Source organism: Sphaeramia orbicularis, unplaced genomic scaffold, assembly GCF_902148855.1.
Source record: "Sphaeramia orbicularis unplaced genomic scaffold, fSphaOr1.1, whole genome shotgun sequence".
NCBI classification, from domain to species: Eukaryota; Metazoa; Chordata; class Actinopteri; order Kurtiformes; family Apogonidae; genus Sphaeramia; species Sphaeramia orbicularis.
The window spans coordinates 190,479-213,275 of record NW_021941580.1 but is presented as its reverse complement, the minus strand read 5'-3'; the positions used below and the strand labels follow the sequence as shown (position 1 = coordinate 213,275).

The following is a 22,797-nucleotide window of genomic DNA, read 5'->3' as shown; positions in this document are numbered from 1 at the left end:
TGGATGGATGGATGGATGGAAGTTTTATTCACATTTAATTGAATATTTAAAGTGAAAACATTCAGCTGTCGGGTCCATGGACCTGAAGTTCTGGGCCTCGAATCAGAACTTTTGAACCAGAACTGATCCAATCAGAACCTTTGGACCAGATGAAAGATACAAACACATAGAACTAAAAGGACACACCTACAAACACTGAGCATCACCACGGTAACAGCAAATCAGGCTCCCACAGCTAATTACAGTTAGCATTAGCATGCACAGGTGCTGTAGCTACAGTCAGACCACACCCACATTTACAGTCAGACCACACCCACATTTACAGTCAGACAACACCCACATTTACAGACACACACATGCCATATTAAAGGCTAGGGCGTGTCCTTGTGTCAGTTTAAAGGCTGGGGGCGTGTCCTTGAGTCAGTGTAAAGGCTGGGGGCGTGTCCTTGTGTCCGTATCAGCGTAAAGGTTGGGGGCGTGTCCTTGTGTCCGCATTGGCGTAAAGGCTGAGGGCGTGTCCTTGTAAAGGCTGGGGCGTGTCCTTGTGTCAGTGTAAAGGTTGGGGGCGTGTCCTTGTGTCCGTATCAGCGTAAAGGTTGGGGGCGTGTCCTTGTGTCCGCATCGGCGTAAAGGCTGAGGGCGTGTCCTTGTAAAGGCTGGGGGCGTGTCCTTGTAAAGGGTGGTGTGGTGGTGCTCCGAGGCCAAGCGTCTCTTCCACGGTTCAGACCACGCCCACCTCCTCATCATGTCACACCTGTGTCCAATTAGGGTCACAGTCTGATCCCAGGTCACCGAGGGTCAAAGGTCGAGCACAAAGAAACACCGTTCCAGTTTTAAACGGAGTCATGTCAGCGTCCAATCAGGTTGGATCAGTCCCACGTTAGCGTCCAATCAGGTTGGATCAGTCCCACGTTAGCGTCCAATCAGGTTGGATCAGTCGTTAGTGTTAACATTAGCGTCCTCAGTCACTTCAGCCGCAATTCAAAGTTCAAAGGCGGGAAAACAGGAAGCATCTGGATTGGCCAGCTCTGACAGGAAGTGGATGGTCCCGCCCATACCTGACAGGACAGGAAGACTGACATTAGACACATGACCCATAAGTACACAAGTCTGACCCCTGACCCTGACCCCTGTTCCAAACCCTGACCCTGAACCCTGTTCCAAACCCCGACCCCTGTACCTAACCCTGACCCCTGAACCCTGTTCCAAACTCTGACCCCTGTACCTAACCCTGACCCCTGTTCCAAACCCTGACCCCTGACCCTGAACCCTGTTCCAAACCCCGACCCCTGTACCTAACCCTGACCCCTGAACCCTGTTTCAAACCCTGACCCCTGTTCCAAACCCTGACTCCTGAACCCAGTTCAAAACCCTGACCCCTGTTCCTAACCCTGACCCTGATCCCGGAGACAGAGTCTGCAGAACAGGTACTGGTCCTGGTCCACCAAGGGAAGAAACGCGTCAAAGCAATTTTAGTCAAAAAACAGAAGTACCTTCAAAGAGAGAGTAGGGTCTGTCCGGGATCCGACACCCATGGGTTCCATAGTCCAGACACCACTCAGCAAACTGGAGGAAGGACAAGAACCAGACCAAAGGGGGTTAAACCTGGTCTAAAGGTGGATTCAGACTGGGTTGTAAGGGGTGGAAGTCAGTTATTAAGGGGTGGAGATCGTTGTAAAGGGTGGAGGTGGGTTATTAAGGGGTGGAGGTTGGTTGTAAGGGGTGGGACCAGTGCTGGGGTTACCTTGCAGGTGCGGTACAGGTACTTCTTATCCTGGGTGACCTTGTACAGAGACAGGAAGGCATAGCCGTTGCCGGCGGTGCCGTGGCAAATGCCGTAGCCTTTCCTCAGCAGACCCATCTGCCAAATGAGCTCTGCACACTCTGACGCCTCCTTCAGGTACTTGTCCTCCTTAAACACCTGCCAGGGTTAGGAGCAGGAACAGGGTAAGGGTTAGGAACAGGAACAAGGTTAGGATCAGGGTTAGAAACAGGAAACACAAAGAAATACAAACGAGAAACAGGAACAAGAAATACGAACAAGAAACCTGGTGGGGTTAGCGGACTGGGGTAAGTCTGACCTGGTGGGGTGTGTCCACACTAATGTGTGACTGATGCAATGTAGATCTGCACCACAAGGTGTCACTGTTGCTTCTATGATTGATGCTTGGAGGGTTAGGGTTAGGGTTGGGGTTAGGGTTAGGGTCACTGTGGTCTCACCTTATATGCCATGATCAGCATATGGACCACACCTGGCGCTCCATGACACCAGTGGACCAGCCGGTCCGTCTCGTTGCTGAGGGAGGAGGGGTAGTTTCCTGAGCGGAACCTCTTATGGCGCACATAGTCGATGCTGGGTCGGACCAGCTCGGATAGGAGGTCCGGATGGACCCCGGCACCGGGCTACAGAGGACACAGAGGCCAGACAGAGAACATGTTCAGTCCAGTTTAGTTCAGACTCCTGTCAGACACCACATACATCCCAGACCTTCAGAAGACCAGGACAGGGACAGGACAAGGACACAGGGACAGGACAGGGACAGGACTTCCCCGAAGCAGACTCAGGCCTGATGACCCAGGACGACCCAAGATCCCCTCTAGTACCTCCTCTTGCACCCCCTGTTGGACCCCCTCACCTGCAGGAGCATGTAGTAGATGCCTGCGAGGCCGTGGGCGGCGCCGATGTACTGCTTGTTGTGCCATTGGTAGAGCAGAGGACAGCGCTCAGTCTTCTTCTGATCTGAGGACAGACTCTGCCCCGAGTCTAAGATGGACGACACCACCTGCAGAAACCACAGAAGACGACACGTCCAACCAGAGATTATTAAAGGGGGGGGGGGGGGGGGGGGGGGGACTAGGCCTGGGTATCATGACCAATTTCCATAATCAATTCAATTTCGATTCATAAGGTTCTGAATCGATTAATCATGATTCGATTCGTTCCAATATTGATTTGATTCAGTATTAATTGATTGATTCAGATTAATTTAGTGATACCAAAGTACATTTTTGAGTTGTAACCTGATTATTTGACCACCGCAGTCATGCAACACATCAATACTGTGGTCAATACAGATATTAGAAAGGAAATAAATCTGACATTTGAGCAGAAGGAGCTGAATCTGCTGTGAAATAATGAACAGACACAAACATGGCCATGTTTCTACAGTGGATCTGAACGGACTTCTGCATCATCTGTATTCTGTTTTTATGGCTGGTGGCTTCTACTCACTGGGGGGGGGGGGGGGGGGGGGGGGGGGGGGGGGTCGGACATTGTGTCTTTCCTCTTCCTCTAACTCCATACTCAGCCATAGGTGATAGTATGGATCTAAGTTATTATTCCAACAACAGCTGGCTTGTGTGACTCTGCTGGTAGAACCTCCATGGTTCCATTTCCTTCACACTGTGGTTTCAGTTTAAGGACAGGAGGAGCTCCAGCTCAGGGCTTTACTCCACCCTTCCTGCACCAGAGCCGTCACAAGCGAGACCAAGCGAGTCTTCCCCTGGGGTTCGCAGATGGAGCAGGTCGTGCTTCTGCGTACTCCTGGTCCTGCTCTGAAAAATCCATCTCATCCACTATTAATCGATTACGCAAAATTACAAAGAAATCGATCTAAGATCGATTAAATTTATTTTTTTTACCCAGTTCTAGAGTGGCGCGCACTGGTGTGACAGACAGAAGGTCCAACACCAGTCCAGGTTGGAATGTCCCAGAACTGTTTAATTATTATTATGTTTTATTTCTTGAACAGTGTCATTTTGAACACAGTGTCACTGTTTGGAAATAAGGAGGTCACAAACGTCAATGAAAAAATCAGTTTTATCTTGAACATCAATCTTTGAGAAAAATGAAATTTTCTCATTTTCTCATGAACGAATGAAGAAAAAATAAAATAGGTAGTTGTGTTTTAAAGTTGTGTGTGTGGATCTGACTGAACAGACTGACACTGGAAGGACAAGAGTTAAAGTCAACACTGTGTGTGTGTGTGTCTGTGTGTGTGTGTGTGTGTCTGTGTGTCTGTATATGCGTGTCTGTATGTGTGTCTGTCTGTATATGTGTGTGTGTGTCTGTCTGTATATGTGTGTGTGTGTCTGTATGTGTGTGTCTGTCTGTATATGTGTGTCTGTCTGTATATGTGTGTGTCTGTGTGTGTGTGTCTGTGTCTGTCTGTCTGTATATGTGTGTGTCTGTGTGTGTGTGTCTGTGTCTGTCTGTCTGTATATGTGTGTGTCTGTGTGTGTGTGTGTGTCTGTCTGTATATGTGTGTGTCTGTCTGTCTGTATATGTGTGTGTGTGTGTCTGTCTGTATATGTGTGTGTCTGTATGTATGTGTCTGTCTGTATATGTGTGTGTGTGTCTGTATGTGTGTCTGTCTGTATATGTGTGTGTGTGTCTGTATGTGTGTGTCTGTATATGTGTGTGTGTGTCTGTATGTGTGTATCTGTCTGTATATGTGTGTCTGTGTGTGTCTGTCTGTCTGTATATGCGTGTCTGTCTGTCTGTATATGTGTGTGTCTGTGTCTGTCTGTCTGTATATGTGTGTGTGTCTGTGTGTGTGTGTCAGTAGTACCTTACTGATGGTCTCCTTGTCCACTGTGTCCTCTCCCATCTCCTTGTTGATGTACAGCAGAGCGAACAGGAAACCAGCACGACCGTACAGCAGCTCATCTGGCATGTCTGAGTCTGGACTGAGCACGGACCGCTGCAGCGTGAGGAGCCTGAACGCAACACAGAGAGAGGAGCCTGAATGCAACACAGAGAGAGGAGCCCGAACGCGGCACAGAGAGAGGAGCCTGAACGCAACACAGAGAGAGGAGCCCGAACGCGGCACAGAGAGAGGAGCCTGAATGCAACACAGAGAGAGGAGCCCGAACGCGGCACAGAGAAAGGAGCCTGAACGCAACACAGAGAGAGGAGCCCGAACGCAACACAGAGAGGAGCCCGAACGCAACACAGAGAGAGGAGCCTGAACGCAACACAGAGAGAGGAGCCCGAACGCGGCACAGAGAGAGGAGCCCGAACGCAACACAGAGAGGAGCCTGAACGCAACACAGAGAGAGGAGCCTGAATGCAACACAGAGAGGAGCCCAAACGCAACACAGAGAGGAGCCTGAACGCAACACACAAAGCGGAGCCTGAACGCAACACAGAGAGAGGAGCCTGAACGCAACACAGAGAGGAACCTGAATGCAACACAGAGAGAGGAGCCTGAACGCAACACACAAAGCGGAGCCTGAACGCAACACAGAGAGAGGAGCCTGAACGCAACACACAAAGCGGAGCCCGAACGCGGCACAGAGAGAGGAGCCTGAATGCAACACAGAGAGGAGCCTGAACGCAACACACAGAGAGGAGCCTGAATGCAGAGAGAGGAGCCTGAACGCAACACACAGAGAGGAGCCTGAACGCAACACACAGAGAGAAGCCTGAACGCAACACACAGAGAGGAGCCTGAACGCAACACACAGAGAGGAGCCTGAACGCAACACACAGAGAGGAGCCTGAACGCAACACACAGAGAGAAGCCTGAATGCAGAGAGAGGAGCCTGAACGCAACATACAGAGAGGAGCCTGAACGCAACACACAGAGAGAAGCCTGAATGCAGAGAGAGGAGCCTGAACGCAACACACAGAGAGGAGCCTGAACGCAACACACAGAGAGGAGCCTGAATGCAGTGAGAGGAGCCTGAACGCAACACACAGAGAGGAGCCTGAACGCAACACACAGAGAGGAGCCTGAACGCAACACACAGAGAGGAGCCTGAACGCAACACAGAGAGAGGAGCCTGAACGCAACACACAGAGAGGAGCCCGAACGCAACACGCAGAGAGGAGCCTGAACGCAACACAGAAATGGTAACACTGGAGGAGCGGCAGAACAGTTTTTACAGGCTGAACCCTAACCCTCTGAACCCTAACCCTGTTCCTAACCCTAACCCCCTTAACCCTAACCCTACCCCTGTTCCTAACCCTAACCCCCTTAACCCTAACCCTACCCCTGTTCCTAACCCTAACCCCCTTAACCCTAACCCTAACCCCCTTAACCCTAACCCTATCCCTGTTCCTAACCCTAACCCCCTTAACCCTAACCCTACCCCTGTTCCTAACCCTAACCCCCTTAACCCTAACCCTACCCCTCACCTGCTGACACAGTCCTTGCTGTCGCTGCTGTTGTTCAGCCGGTGGTGGACCACTGCTCCCACTGCCAGTGGTCCTGCGTCCCCACACAGGAAGGTCACTTTTCGGCCATTCAGGATCCGCATGGCCCTCTTCACATAGTCCAGCGCCCTTTGCAGGTGTGAAGGCTCATGGGAAACCCGGTGCAGCTGTAGGTAGAGCACGGCAATGCCTGGAGGAGGAGAGGACCCACAGCTTTAAGAAACCTGGGATTGACTGCAAAGGGAGTCAGCAGAGCAGGACTGGACTGGAGATACTGGACTGGACATACTGGACTGAAGTAACACTGGACTGGACTAGAGATACCGGACTGGAGTAATACTGGACTGGACAAGAGATACTGGACTAAACTGGAGTAATACTGGACTGTAGTAATACTGGACTGGTCTGGAGATACTGGACTGGAGTAATACTGGACTGGATTGGAGTAATACTGGACTGGACTGATGATGTCTTGTACATGCATGCCTCCACCCACAGTTTACGGTCACTGGACAGTGTGGATCATGGAGCTCTGAGGTTCATCAGCAATTTTAAATCTCTTTCCCATCATTGTCTGCTTTATGATCGTGTAGGATGGTCTTCTTTGTCGGCTCGCAGACTGAGTCACTGGCGTATTTTAATTTACAAGTCTATTCTAGGTCTGCTCCCATCCTACCTTCAGACCTACATCGGTCGGAGAACCACAGACTCTTATAATCTGCATTCTCAGGATTTTTTCTTGTTGTCTGTTCCTAAAGTTAGAACTGAACGGGGGAAAAAGGCCTTCAGGTTTTCGGCCCCATTCACCTGGAATGAACGACAAAAAGACCTGAAACTGCAGGATCTGGTTTCGTTGGACACTTTTAAGAGGATGCTGTGTGACTTAGAGAGGGAGATACCTGTCTGCAGATGTCTTACCTGACGCACTTTTGTCTACATTTCATGAGCACTTTTTGAGTTGACTTTGGAAGGTTTGACTGTCTATGTGCTTTTTATGTATTCGTTTTATGTATGGAAGTCTGTCTGTAACTATTTAATGTACTGCTGCCCGTCTTGGCCAGGACACTCTTGAAAAAGAGATTCTTAATCTCAAAGAGGTTTTCCTGGTTAAATAAAGGTAACATAAAAAAAAAATAAAATAGATACTGGACTGGAGATACTGGACTGGACTGTAGTAATACTGGACTGGACTAGAGATACTGGGCTGGACTGGAGTAATACATGATTTATATAGTACATATACAGGGTTTATGTAGTACTAACATGGGATTAAGTATAGTATTTATCTAAGATTTATGTAGTGTTTAGTCAGTATTTCTTCATTATTTCTGTAGTACTTCTGCAGTATTTCTGTAGTATTTCTCCTGTACTTGAGCTGTATTTCTGTAGTACTTCTGCAGTATTTCTATAGTTTTTTTTGCTCCATTTCTCTTGTACTTCAGCTGCATTTCCGCAGTATTTCTTCAGTATTTCTGTAGCACTTCTGCAGTATTTCTGTAGTACTTCTGCAGTATTTCTACAATATTTCTGCTGTACTTCTGCAGTATTTCTGCAGTGCTTCTGTAGTATTTCTGCTGTACTTCTGTAGTATTTCTGCTGTATTTCTTCAGTATTTCAGCTGTATTTACCTGTATTTCTGCCATATTTCTACAGTAATTCTGCAGTACTTTTGCAGTATTTCTATAGTACTTCTGTAGTACTTCTGCTGTACTAGTATGCAGACAGACCTGTCCATCCAGTATAAGTGGAGAAGTCGTGTGGGTCGGCCGTCTTCAGACCTTCTTCCATCTGCTGAACCAGATCTTTAATCTTATTTTGGACTTTTTTCTGGAAAGCTGCACTGACCTAAACACAAGAAAAAGAAGATTTATCAGACACATGGAAGACCACATCCAAAACAAAGAAATACACAAATGAAACCAACACTGTGAGCACATTTATCAAACACAAAAAAGAAAAGAAGAGGATTTTCAACAACTCATGTCCAGACAAGTTTTATCTGCCCAACAAATGAGTGAACACAGTGGAAGGACCACCCAGTCCAAGGTCAAGGTCAAGGTAAACTTTACTATCCCCAAGGGGAAATTTGTTCTACAGCCAGCAGTTTCACATGGACAACAAACCATACAATAAATAATCCATTAAAAACAATAGCACCAACATTATAAAGAATTATTCAGCAGAACAATAGCTGCCGGAAGCAAAGAATTCCTCATCCTATTGGTCCTACATTTAGGAATACTGTATCTGCGACCTGATGGAAGCAACCTGAACACATCATAAAGGAGATGACTGGGATCATCCAGGACTGACTGAGCCTTCTTCAGAGTCCACCTCTGGTACAACACAGTCACATCAGTGAGTGTGGTGCCAGCAATTTTGCTGCACACTTTAGTGATGCCCTGCAACCTGTTCCTATTTTTTAAGGGTAAGCAGCCCATACCAGCTGATAAAAGAAAAGGTCAACATAGACTCAATAAAACAAGAATAAAACATTTTCATAAAAGTGTTATCCACTTTGAAAGTGCAAAGTTTACGGTAAAAATACATCCTCTGATGAGCCTTTTTACATACAGCATCCACCTGAGATTCAAAAGTTAGCCTGTGGCCCAGCACCATTCCCAGATATTCCTACTGCTGAACCACCTCAACAGCCTGTCCATTAATGATGACAGGAGAGAAGACTGCAGGATTCTTTCTAAAATCTACAGTCATCTCTTTGGTTTTAGACACATTCACACTTAAAAAGGATGTGCTACACCAGTCTGTGAATTCAGACACTACAGGGCCATGATCAGGATCATCATCCCTAAGAAGAGACACAATCACTGAGTCGTTTGCAAACTTGAGGACATGCCGCCCCGGGTCCAGTGCAAGGACCACCCCGTCCAACCAGTGGACCCTCAGTAATACTACCAAGAGTACTACCAAGAATACTACCCATATACTACTAATAATACTGTCAAGAATACTACCAAGTAGACTATCAAGAATTCTACCTAGAATACTGTCAGTATTACTACCAAGAATACTACCAATAATACTAATAATAATACTACCAAGAATACTGTCAAAAATACTACCACTAGGCTTGCACTAGCCTATCACCACATCACCATTGGCAATGCATTTTCCTGGTTGGTGAAGTTGTTTTCAACCCAAGTAGCCACAGTGGCCAAGGTATTTTTTTGCCAAATCAACCAACTTACATCTCTGATCGAAAATGTCCACGCGATAACCAAGGACAATAACAAATGCAGTCTCCATTACTGAAGAGCGCTGCCAAGAGCAATCCAACTCACCCGAACATTTCCAATTTTTTACGAATTCACACTTCACACGTCACTTGTGGGAAGTTACCGCTCGTTCATTTCATCATGTACAATATCTATTGAAAGCAAAGGAGCTGGTGAAGCAAAGGTAAGCCAGAATGTAAATTTATTTTAAAAATTACATAAAGATAGGATGTATGGTGGAGATGCACCGATTTCGATACGAGTATCAGCTCCGATACTCAGTGTGTGTAGTCGTAAAAGTAATCTGATACAAATGCACTGATACCACTTAACTCTTTCCCTGCCAGAGCATTTTCCAGTGAGTTGGTAGCCAGCGCCAGCCTTTTTGGTCATTTTCACTAATCTTTGGAGGCTGACTGAAAATGTTGTGTTAGGAGTATGTGAACACCAAATACATCAAAAGAAAGAACAGAACTTCAACTTTTAAACACAAAAAACGATTTTATTCTATCTTAATTTGTTTGTGAGATATAAACATTTGAATATTGGTCATTTTCTGGAAAAAAATGAATTTTGAGCAAAAAACAGAGAAAATTGCTTTTTTTTTTCAAAGATATTGATTTTCAAGATAAAACTGATTTCCTATTTACATTTTTGACTCTTCTTTACAAACAGTAACACTGTATTCAAAATCACAAAATAAAATAACAACAACAACAATAATAGTAACAAACAGCTCTAAGATATCCCATCATTCCACAAAATGTTAGGGGAATCCACACCAAACTTTAGACCAAACATCTTCTAAAGCATCAGGTTCCTTCTAAACTTATCACATTTACATACATCAGTTATAAGTCTTCCACATATTAGTTTAGCTTTTTGATATAAACACTTCAGTATTCCTCATTTTCAAGAAAAAGAAGAAACAAATGCACTAAATACTGTAGATTTCTGGCCTTTCCTTGGCTGCACCACATCCTGCTGTTGGACCACCTGCTGTGTTTGATCTGTAAATAATTATATGGACATCTAGTTATTTATCTATGAATGAATATATGTATTTATTTATTTCATACCAAAGCCAGATCAGAGTGTCTTACCTGTGTCCTGCTGACATTATGGAGCTGAAACACATCTGTGTTGAATCTGTCCTCAGTCTGAATCTAACAGATGCAGAGTAGCTGTCCTTTGTCTTCTCCTACATCTGGTTGTCTGACTTCTCCTTGAACATCCTCTATAAATGTCTCTTTTCTCTTCCTCCTGTCTGTCACTGTCTCTGCCCCCCCCCCCCCAATCTCCGTGTCGGACCTGAGCCGATCAGTGTTTCCCGTGTTCCGTGTCCATCTCCCTTACCTTCTATTTCTCCGTTCCTGTCTCTAAATGGTTCTTCTGTAGCTCCATCATATATTGAATTGTCAGACTCTGTCTCCATAATCATCTTTTAGGCTTTTGAAACTGCGCACGGTTCCTACACAGTCTGCATTTCCTCATTCACAGTGACTGGCGCTGGATGTGTTGCCATGGGGTACGGTGATTCCAGTGCGAAAATGTTAAACCCGGTCCGTCATTTTTCCAAAAAAGCTGCTTAATTGTTTGTTTATGGACTAAGGAAAGTAATTTACACGATCCGCAACAGCTTCAACTACAGTATAACAGTGAAAACACGGATTGACGGAAAATCTTGTCATTGGCGGGGAAAGAGTTAAATCCGTGTGACATTCCCAGTTCAGTGCAGCAGGTACGAGGAGGAGGAATAATGTGTGTGAGTGTGAAGAGTGTGGAGATGGAACCAAATAAATGAGGGTGATCAGAGTAAGGCTGACTGACAGTACCGTTCAGACACAGACAGATACAGACGCAGCCTTCTGTCTGTAATCTGACTACATTCATCTGTTTTCCAGCTGATGGAGGATGAGTACCCAGACAGAGAATACCAGCGGGAGTACAGAGCGGTGCGGACCGCCGCCAGCGGAAGTGAAAACCAAACCCGTCACTCATTTGTCTTTTCTCTTCCTGCTGAAGCTAAACTTTTAAACCTTACAGAGAAAACTCTAACATTAGTATCACAGTAGTGTTCCCTCTGTCGTCTACAGGTTTGGTATTACTGACTTTCTTCTTCCTCTTCTTCTCATTAAACTTTCCTCTTCTTCGTGGTATTTGTCCAGTATGGTTAATTCAGAGCGGCGCCCCCCTGGTGGATTAATTGCCAAACGCTCATTCCAACACATTAAATGTCAGTAGCAGCACTTTGTTCCAGTCAGACTAATGACAACGACAATAAAGCACATTTACAAAAGGAACTAACAACTGGAATGGGATTATTAAGGACTAGGATCGATACTGGCAAGTAATCAAATGTAAGTACTCTTACTCGGTCTGGAAAAAGTGGTATCAATGCATCCCTAATGTATGGTATCATACTCAGAGGTTTCACTCTGAATTTTTTGATGATCTGGATCCATGTTTGTTGGAATGTTATGATCAGATCCCTCACTAGCCCAGTTATGATCCTTCACATCATCATTGCACCTCTTAATAAAGAAAGAAATTAATTTTTTGGAGAAATTTTGATTTGATTCTTTGATTATGAAAATTTGATTTTTTTTGTATGAAACTAAACCAGATTGAACATATTTTTAAGCTCAAAATGCACCAGAATGCAGGAAAAAGACTTCATTTTTCCCCAAATTTCCCAGGGGAGCTACACTCGTCGCTGCAGTCCACTACACGCCCCGCTGCAGGGACCCAGACTGGACCCAGACTGGACCCAGACTGGCTGTGGCTTTGTGTGGCTACACTCATTTCTACTCATGTAGCCACAGTGGCTAGATCTTTCATTTTCCTAGTGCAAGCACAGTACCAAGAAAACTGCCAATAATTACCTCCGCCAAGGAGGTTCTGTTTTTGCCAGGGTTTGTTTGTCTGTTTGTTTGTCTGTCCGTTAGTGTGCAACATAACTCAAAAAGTTATGGACAGATTTTGATGAAATTTTCAGGGTTTGTTGGAAATGGGATAAGGAAGAAATGATTCAATTTTGGTGGTGATCGGGGTTGGGGGGGGCCCACGGGGGGGGGGGGGGGGGGGGGCACGATCAGCCTTGGCGGAGGTCTGTGCTCTCCGAGTGCTTCTAGTACTACTAATACTACTACCAAGAATACTACCAAGAATACTGCTAATAATACCCTACTAATAATACTGCCAAGAATACTACTAAGAATACTGCCAATTATATTACTAATAATACTACCAAGAATACTGCCAATAATTCTACTAATAATACTACCAAGAGTACTGCCAATAATACTACTAATAATTAGAGCCCGACCGATTAATCTGCTGGCCGATTAATCGGGCCAATTATAGCGTATCACCAATTAATCAACATCAGCCAGTACGTAGCCGATATATTGACTTTTTTTGCTGCACGGAGATTCTGTCGCTCGTTGCTCCTGTGTGTGTGTGTGTGTGTGTGTGTGTGCTGCCCGGACAATAAGAGGAACTTTAAAGCGAGTTAGTTTCACTTTCACTCCTGCTCGGACAATGATGCTATCAGCCCTCCCCACACACTATCACATAATCACGGAGCTGCACCCCCACCCCCCGCTTGCGCGCTCTGACAAGGATGGACCGCTAACCCCTCCACTCCGAAAATCACGGACCCCCCCCCCCCCCCCATGAAGTATTCACCCCACACACCCCACACTAATAATACTACCAAGAATATTACCACGAATACTGCCAATAATACCACTAAAAATACTACCAATAATACTACCAATAACACTACTAATAATACTACCAAGCATACTATCAACACTACCAAGAATACTGTCAATAATACTACCAAGAATACTGCCAATAATACTACCAAGAATACTACTAACAATACTGCCAATAATACTACCAATGATACTACCAAGAATAGTGCCAATAATATTACCAATGATACTACCAAGAATCCAACCAAGAATACTGCCAATGATAGTACTAATAATACAACCAAGGATACTACCAAGAAAAATGCCAATAATACTACCGATTACACTACCAAGAATACTGCCAATAATAGTAATAATAATAATACTACTACCAAGAATACTGTCAATAATACTACCAATAATGCTACCAAAAATACTGCCAAGAATAGTACCAATAATACTACCAATTATACTACCAAGAATAGTGCCAATAATACTAAAAATAATACTACCAAGAATACTGTCAATAATACTACCAATAATGCAACCAAAAATACTACCAAGAATACTGCCAAGAATACTACCAATGATACTACCAAGAATAGTGCCAAGAATACTACCAATGATACTACCAAGAATACAACCAAGAATACCGCCAATGATAGTACTAATAATACTACCAAGAATAGTGCCAATAATACTACCAATTATACTACCAAGAATACTGCCAATAATACTAAAAATAATACTACCAAGAATACTGTCAATAATACTACCAATAATGCTACCAAAAATACTGCCAAGAATACTGCCAAGAATACTACCAATGATACTACCAAGAATAGTGCCAATAATACTACCAATGATACGACCAAGAATACAACCAAGAATACTGCCAATGATACTACTAATAATACTACCAAGAATAGTGCCAATAATACAACCAATAATACTGCCAACAATAGTAATAATAATGCTACCAAGAATACTGCCAAGAATACTACCAATTATACTACCAAGAATACTGCCAATAATACTAATAATAATAATACCAAGAATACTGTCAATAATACTACCAATAACACTACCAAAAATACTACCAAGGATACTGCCAATAATACTACCAATAATGCTACCAAGAATACTGCCAAAAATACTACCAAGAATACTACTAGTAATACTGCCAATAATACTACTGGTAATACTACCGATAATACTACCAGGAATACTACCAAGAATACAACTAAGAATACTATCATACTGTATAAATAATATTATAAATAATACTATCTACTCTACTCGCTCTACTTCTAGTGAATATTCTGCAAAGGGCTAAGCTAACGCTAGCTCTACTTCTAGTGAATATTCTCGCTAAAACACCGTGCAGACCCCAGCTCTTACCTTTCCTTCTGCGTTCAGCGGCTCATTATCAGCCAGATCTGCTCCTGAGCTGGAGCCCACCACCCCCTGGTCCCAGTCCGGGTACGGGTTCGGGAAGGCCCGCTCCTCCATCTCCGCCTCTGAAGCCGTGATGAGCTTGAGCCGCTTGGACATGTTGTCTCCCATGGCTACGGCGGCGCGGAAGGGACAAAAGCCCTCAGACACACTGAACAGCCATGAAGAAATACACAAATAAATACATAAATAAAACACTGGACAGCCATGGATAAATACAGAAATATATAAATAAAACACTGGGCAGCCATAAATAAATCAATCAATCAATCAAACACTGCACATCCATCACAGTGAGTGGAGAAAAGGTGGTGAACAAATGCAGTTTGAAGGACCACATTCAAAGGCACCAGCAGCTGGAAATCTGTGTAAATCTGTGTAAATATTTGTATAAATATGTGTAAATGTGTATAAATATGTGTAAATCTGTGTAAATATGTATAAATATGTGTAAATCTGTGTAAATATGTATAAATATGTGTAAATATTTGTATAAATATGTGTAAATGTGGTATAAATGTGTAAATCTGTGTAAATATGTATAAATCTGTGTAAATCTGTGTAAATATGTATAAATATGTGTAATATTTGTATAATATGTGTAAATATGTGTAAATGTGTATAAATATGTGTAAATATGTATAATATGTGTAAATATGTGTAAATCTGTGTAATATGTATAATATGTGTTAAATCTGTGTAAATATGTATAAATATGTGTAAATATTTGTATAAATATGTGTAAATATGTGTAAATGTGTATAAATGTGTAAATCTGTGTAAATATGTATAATATGTGTAAATATGTTATAAATCTGTTGTAAATATGTGTAAATGTGTATAAATATGTGTAAATGTGTATAAATCTGTGTAAATCTGTGTAAATATGTGTATAATGTGTATAATCTGTGTAAATATGTGTAAATGTGTATAAATAGTGTAAATATGTGTAAATGTGTATAAATATGTGTAAATATGTGTAATGTCTATAATATGTGTAAATATGTGTAAATATGTATAAATCTGTGTAAATATGTGTAAATGTGTATAAATATGTGTAAATATGTGTAAATGTGTATAAATATGTGTAAATATGTGTAAATGTGTATAAATATGTGTAAATATGTGTAAATATGTATAAATCTGTGTAAATATGTGTAAAGGTGTATAAATCTGTGTAACTAGGTAATGTCTACCAACTATGTGTAAATCTGTGGTAAAGGTGTATAAATCTGTGTAAATATGTATAAATCGTGTAACTATGTGTAAATGTGGTATAACTATGTGTACAATGTCTATAAATCTGTGTAAATGTGTATAAATCTGTGTAATGTGTATAAATATGTGTAAATGTCTATACATATGTGTAACTGTGTATAATCTGTGTAAATATGTATAAATCTGTGTAATGTGTGTAAATGTGTACTAAATATGTGTAACTGTGTATAACTCTGTGTAAATGTGTATAACTCTGTGTAAAGTGTGTGTAAATCTGGTTTTTGTTGTGAACACTACTGAAACTAAACATAGGAGTTGTGGTTTCTGCTCATTATTGCAGAAAAGACAGCGCTTCAGTTGAATTAATTTCATGGTAAAGAAATATTCAGGCGGTGTGGTTTTGGTCGTTCCCCGCTCCTGCTCTGCCGTTATGTCTACCTACAGATATTTTATTTTTTCAAATTAAACTGGTCAAATCTTTTGGATTGTTGGTGAAATGTTATTAGATGAGGGAATTTAATTTCACCTAGTTAATCATCAGGACAAAACGTTTTCTCTGTTAAAACTTTTAAAGTAAATTATTGGAATAATTGGATTCAGATGGACTGGGGCCGTTGAATCTAAAGGGTTTCAGTTCCAGACTGAAGGAGGGAAGTTCAGGGTCTGAAAGGCACCTGGACTGGACTGAGACCTGCGCAGAGGACCCAGCTGGACCCACAACCAGACCAGGACCCAGACCCAGATCCAGAACCAGACCTGGACCCACAACCAGACCCAGACCTGGACCCAGACCTGGACCCAGACCCAGAACCAGACCTGGACCCAGAACCAGACTCAGATTCAGAACCAGAACCAGACCCAGACTCACAACCAGACCAGGACCCAGACCCACCTCAGTAGAACTGTCCATTCAACACAAAAACAAAAGGCCTGAACTGGACCCAGACCCAGACCCAGACCCCAGACACACCTCAGTAGTAGAACGGTCCCGCTCCGCTCTGCCTCTGGGCCTCCCCGTGGTCCCGGCTGTGGTCCCGGCTGTGGTCCCGGCTGTGTTTGTCCGTGTGCTTCCGGCAGGTCCTCCTCCGTCTCCCGGACAAACAGCGGTCAGAACCAGAGCCAGAACCAGAACCGGAGTGAACCCATGTGTCAGATTCATCTCCTCCGGTTCCTCGCCGTCCCCTCCCCTCCTCAGCCGGATGTCTGCAGCCTCCTCCCGCTGTACGAGCGCCGGTACTGCCGTTACTGCTGCTGATGCTCAACAAATCAGAACCCCCCTCCCCCTCCATCCATGCCCCTCCCCTCCCCTTCTTCCCCTCCCCCTCCACTTCCTCTCTCACTGCTCCTCTGCCTCCACTTCTCGTCAAGGACGACCCCCCCCCCCGTAATATAATAAAAATCGGACCAGTGTCCCTGTATCTTAGCGGCCAAATTCAAAACTGTGTTAAATGTATCCAGATCCATTTCTTCTGCCCCAGTTCTGTGTATTTATTCTATTACAGAAATAGTCCATGTTTTGCTCATATTCAATCACATCTGTACAAAATTCTAATTCACACTTGATATCATTGATACTGATTTATTGGATCAATCCACTTCCTATCTGTTAGAATGGGAACATTTGTCAAAGTGGCACCAAATCCAGAATCAGATCCGGATCCAAATAATTTCAGTACCTTGTGTCGACATCATCATACAGCAGCTGTAGACCAAGTGTGAAGTCAATCACAACTGGAGTTTAGGAGAAAAAGATGATTGAAAGTTTTGTAACGGACAACAGATGACGACAGACGACGACAGACGACAACAAAGGACAACGACAGACGATGACGACAGACAACGACAAACAGACGACGACAACAGATGATGACAGATGACGACAGACGACAATAGGTTACAGCCTGTCGGCCGGCAGGATAATCAGAATTTATTTATCCCACCACGGGGACATTTTACAGTTAAACAACAAACAAGAGACAGAGAAGGGCAGGTAGAAAAAAAACACCAGTGAAAATAAAAACACAAAGAAAAAAAGAAGACATCTGGTATTTATAGACATATTTATATAAAGAAAAAGTTGGATTGGATATGAAAATATTATGAACATATTTACATCGTCATGGCTACACATGTAGATGGTGTGATGGGGACGTGTGTGTGTGTGTGTGTGGGGGGGCACTGGGGAACTGTTCTGTAGTCTGATGGCTGTGAGACGAAGGACCTGTGGAACACTGTGGGGTGGGAGGGGCCACCACCGTCACTCCCATCACCATCACTCCAACACTCGTCCTTTGCACACCGGTACCCAGTAGTACCCAGTAGTACCCAGAAGTACCCAGTGATACCTGGTAGTACCCAGACGTACCAGTAGCACCTGGTAGTACCCAGTAGCACATGGTAGTACCCAGAAGTACCCAGTAGCACCTGGTAGTACCCAGTAGGCAAGGGTAATTTATTTCTACAGCACCATTCATTCACAAGGCAATCCAAAGTGCTTTACAAAGGTAGTAGTACCCCATAGTACTCTACAGTGCCCTGTAGTACCCTGTAGTACCCCATAGTACTCTGCAGTGCCCTGTAGTACCCTGTAGTACCCCATAGTACTCTGCAGTGCCCTGTAGTACCCTGTAGTACCCCATAGTACTCTGTAGTACCCTGTAGTACTCTGCAGTACCCTGTAGTACCCTGCAGTACCCTGTAGTACTCTGCAGTACCCTGTAGTACCCTGCAGTACCCTGTAGTACCCTGCAGTACCCTGTAGTACCCTGTAGTACTCTGCAGTACCCTGTAGTACCCTGCAGTACCCCTGTGGATGTGGTTCCTGGCTCTGCCTCAGTGACAGATGGTGTTGGTGTGTCTGTGCCTGGAGTAGGAAACACCCCCCCCCAACACACACACACACACACACACACACACACTTCACTTCAACTTTCCTTTTCCATCCCTTCATCCTCTGCTTCCTTTTCTGATCTTCCGTCCAGTCCTTCTGTCTTCAGTTCCACAGCAGACATTTAATGTGGGTTTGAACCCACATGTGGATCCACTGTGATCCATTCCCTTTTCTTTTCTTTTCTTTTCTTTTCTTTCTTTTCTGACTGTTAAACTGAATGGTCTCCACATTGTTGTCATGTTTCCATCTTGTTTAAAAACCTCATATGTGCCTTATGTTGGAGAAGGAGGGTGGGACATTTGACTCAGACAACAAGAAGGGTCAGGGTTAGGAACAGGGTTAGGAACAGGGTTAGGAACAGGGTTAGAGTTAGGAACAGGGTTAGGGTTAGGAACAGGGTTAGGAACAGGGTCAGGACAGGTTAGAGTTAGGAACAGGGTTAGAGTTAGGAACAGGGTTAGGGTTAGGAACAGGGTTAGGAACAGGGTCAGGGTTAGGAACAGGGTTAGGGTTAGGAACAGGGTTAGGAACAGGGTCAGGTGGAAACAGGGTTCGAGTTAGGAACAGGTTAGAGTTAGGAACAGGGTTAGGGTTAGGAACAGGGTTAGGAACAGGGTCAGGGTTAGGAACAGGGTTAGGGTTAGGAACAGGGTTAGGAACAGGGTCAGGAACAGGGTTAGAGTTAGAGTTAGGAACAGGGTTAGGGTTAGGAACAGGGTTAGGAACAGGGTCAGGGTTCAGGGTTAGGAACAGGGTCAGGTTAGGGTTAGGAACAGGGTTAGGAACAGGGTCAGGGTTAGGAACAGGGTTAGGAACAGGGTCAGGGTTAGGAACAGGGTTAGGAACAGGGTCAGGGTTAGGAACAGGGTTAGGAACAGGGTTAGGGTTAGGAACAGGGTTAGGGTTAGGAACAGGGTCAGGGTTAGGAACAGGGTTAGGAACAGGGTTAGGGTTAGGAACAGGGTTAGGGTTAGGAACAGGGTCAGGGTTAGGAACAGGGTCAGGGTTAGGAACAGGGTTAGGGTAAGGAACAGGGTTAGGAACAGGGTTAGGGTTAGGACAAGGTTAAGAGTTCGGAACAGGGTTAGGAACAGGGTAGGAACAGGGTCAGATAGGAACAGGGTTAGGAACAGGGTCAGGGTTAGGGTTAGGAACAGGTTAGGAACAGGGTTAGGAAGAGGGTCAGGGTAGGAAACAGGTTACGGGTTAGGAACAGGGTAGGGTTAGGAACAGGGTTAGGAACAGGGTCAGGGTTAGGAACAGGGTTAGGAACAGGGTTAGGAACAGGGTTAGGAAACAGGGTCTAGGGTTAGGACCAGGGTTAGGGTTAGGGAAAGGGTTAGGGTTAGGAACAGGGTTAGAGTTAGGACAGGGTTAGGAACAGGGTAGGAACAGGTCAGGAAACAGGGTTAGGAACAGGGTCAGGGTAGGAACAGGGTTAGGAACAGGGTCAGGGTTAGGGTTAGGAACAGGGTTAGGAACAGGTTAGGAAGAGGGTCAGGGTTAGGAACAGGGTAGGGTTAGGAACAGGGTTAGGAACAGGGTTAGGGTTAGGAACAGGGTTAGGAACAGGGTTAGGGTTAGGAACAGGGTTAGGGTTGGAACAGGGTTAGGGTTAGGAACAGGGTTAGGAACAGGGTTAGGGTTAGGAACAGGGTCAGGGTTAGGAACAGGTTAGGAACAGGGTTAGGGTTAGGAACAGGGTTAGGAACAGGGTTAGGGTTAGGAACAGGGTCAGGGTTAGGAACAGGGTTAGGAACAGGGTCAGGGTTAGGAACAGGGTTAGGAACAGGGTCAGGGTTAGGAACAGGGTTAGGGTGAGGAACAGGTTAGGAACAGGGTCAGGGTTAGGAACAGGGTTAGGAACAGGGTTAGGGTTAGGAACAGGGTTAGGAACAGGGTTAGGTTAGGAACAGGGTTAGGAACAGGGTTAGGAACAAGGTTAGGAACAGGGTTAGGAACAGGGTTAGGGTTGGAACAGGGTCAGGGTTAGGAAAGGGTTAGGAACAGGGTAGGGTTAGGAACAGGGTTAGGAAGGGTTAGGGTTGGAACAGGGTCAGGGTTAGGAACAGGGTTAGGGTTAGGAACAGGGTTAGGAACAGGGTTAGGTTAGGAACAGGGTTAGGAACAGGGTTAGGAACAGGGTCAGGGTTAGGAACAGGGTTAGGAACAGGGTCAGGGTTAGGAACAGGGTTAGGGTTAGGAACAGGGTTAGGAACAGGGTCAGGGTTAGGAACAGGGTTAGGAACAGGGTTGGGGTTAGGAACAGGGTTAGGAACAGGGTTAGGAACAGGGTCAGGGTTAGGAACAGGGTTAGGGTTAGGAACAGGGTTAGAGTTAGGAACAGGGTTAGGAACAGGGTTAGGAACAGGGTCAGGAACAGGGTTAGGAACAGGGTTAGGAACAGGGTCAGGGTTAGGAACAGGGTCAGGGTTAGGGTTAGGAACAGGGTTAGGAAGAGGGTCAGGGTTAGGAACAGGGTTAGGGTTAGGAACAGGGTTAGGAACAGGGTCAGGGTTAGGGTTAGGAACAGGGTTAGGAACAGGGTCAGGGTTAGGAACAGGGTTAGGAACAGGGTTAGGAACAGGGTCAGGGTTAGGGTTAGGAACAGGGTCAGGTTAGGAACAGGGTTAGGAACAGGGTTAGGAACAGGGTTAGGGTTAGGAACAGGGTTAGGAACAGGGTCAGGGTTAGGAACAGGGTTAGGAACAGGGTTAGGAACAGGTCAGGGTTAGGAACAGGGTTAGGAACAGGGTTAGGGTTAGGAACAGGGTTAGGAACAGGGTTAGAGTTAGGAACAGGGTTAGGAACAGGGTTAGGAACAGGGTTAGGAACAGGGTCAGGGTTAGGGTTAGGAACAGGGTTAGGAACAGGGTCAGGGTTAGGAACAGGGTTAGGGTTAGGAACAGGGTTAGGGTTAGGAACAGGGTTAGGGTTAGGAACAGGGTTAGGAACAGGGTCAGGGTTAGGAACAGGGTTAGGGTTAGGAACAGGGTTAGGGTTAGGAACAGGGTCAGGGTTAGGAACAGGGTTAGGAACAGGGTCAGGGTTAGGAACAGGGTTAGGAACAGGGTCAGGGTTAGGGTTAGGAACAGGGTCAGGGTTAGCAACAGGGTTAGGAACAGGGTCAGGGTTAGGGTTAGGAACAGGGTTAGGAACAGGGTTAAGAACAGGGTCAGGTTAGGAACAGGGTCAGGGTTAGGAACAGGGTTAGGAACAGGGTTAGGGTTGTAAAAGCCCTAACCCTGTTCTTAACCTAGACCCTCAGGCTCTCCTCCTCTCTCCTCTTCATCCTTCCCATCAGTCTGTTCCAGCCTCATCCACAGAACAGCAGCACCCCCTGGTGGACCTGGTCTGGAACTGACATGAACTGGTCCTGATGACAGGGGGTTCAAAGTCTGAGCAGAGGTAAGTAAGTAAATAAACAAACAAACAGTGAGTTCAAGCATGTGCTTCATAAATGTGATTTCATCCACTGAAATTCTAGTCTGGGTTTTAATATTAGATCAGTTTTTACAGCTGATGAAGGAACAGTTTGAGTTCCAGTCTGTGGTGAGCTTTCATCAGACAGTATTTAGACAAAATGTTGAAAATAAATATCAATGGCATGACTGAATGACTTATTTACATTTATTATTATTATTATCTTTTGTGCCGTTCTGGTTATCGTGGATAATAACACTTTTTTCAGATCAATGACTGACGTTGTCTGATCAGCTTTAATGACACTGGACAGAGAAAACTGGACAGACCAGACAAATGTCACAGATATCACAGACCCTAACCCTGTTGGAATAATAATAATGGATTAGATTTATATTGCGTTTTTCTGTGAACGCATACTCAAAGCGCACAGTGGATCCACTCTTCATTCGCTCTCACATTCTCCCTCTGGTGGTGGTAAACTACATTTGTAGCCACAGCTGCCCTGGGGGGGGGGGCAGACTGACGGAGGCCCTCCCACCACCACCGAACATTCATACACATTCATACACCAGTGTGGGTAGCAGCACCGGAGGCAAAGAGGGTGAAGTGTCTTGCCCAAGGACACAACAGCACATGACTTGGACAGAGCAGGATTTGAACCACCAACCCTTTGGATATTGGACGACCCACTCTACCATCTGAGCCATGGCC

General features: G+C 44.8%; 1 protein-coding gene across 2 annotated transcripts; it reads right to left on the bottom strand.

Moving 5' to 3' along the window:
- Window positions 1-514: 514 nt before the first annotated feature.
- Window positions 515-14,699, bottom strand: lancl2 (LanC lantibiotic synthetase component C-like 2 (bacterial)). 2 transcript variants are annotated; one of them, XM_030129996.1, is made up of 10 exons: window positions 14,499-14,699; window positions 7,888-8,005; window positions 6,143-6,350; window positions 4,572-4,719; window positions 2,637-2,783; window positions 2,221-2,403; window positions 1,745-1,921; window positions 1,494-1,566; window positions 957-1,058; window positions 515-863 (listed from the first exon to the last, which is right to left on the bottom strand). In XM_030129996.1, exons 1-9 carry the CDS (start codon window positions 14,661-14,663, stop codon window positions 982-984), a joined length of 1,296 nt encoding a protein of 431 aa, XP_029985856.1. In that variant the 5' UTR covers window positions 14,664-14,699; the 3' UTR covers window positions 515-863; window positions 957-981. The 2 variants fall into 2 exon arrangements, with proteins under 2 accessions (XP_029985856.1, XP_029985855.1); XM_030129995.1 differs by having other exon boundaries at window positions 515-1,058.
- Between the last annotated feature and the right edge of the window lie 8,098 nt (window positions 14,700-22,797).

Bases quoted from the DNA above. Each gene is read 5' to 3' on its own strand.
- lancl2 (XM_030129995.1), bottom strand. From the start codon at position 14,663: ATGGGAGACAACATGTCCAAGCGGCTCAAGCTCATCACGGCTTCAGAG. The intron at 6,351-7,887 runs GTCTGTCTGCAT...CTCCTCCTCCAG, and splicing joins CACTTATACTGGATGGACAG to GCATTGCCGTGCTCTACCTA. The intron at 1,567-1,744 runs GTAACCCCAGCA...TCCTTCCTCCAG, and splicing joins ACCTGTACCGCACCTGCAAG to TTTGCTGAGTGGTGTCTGGA.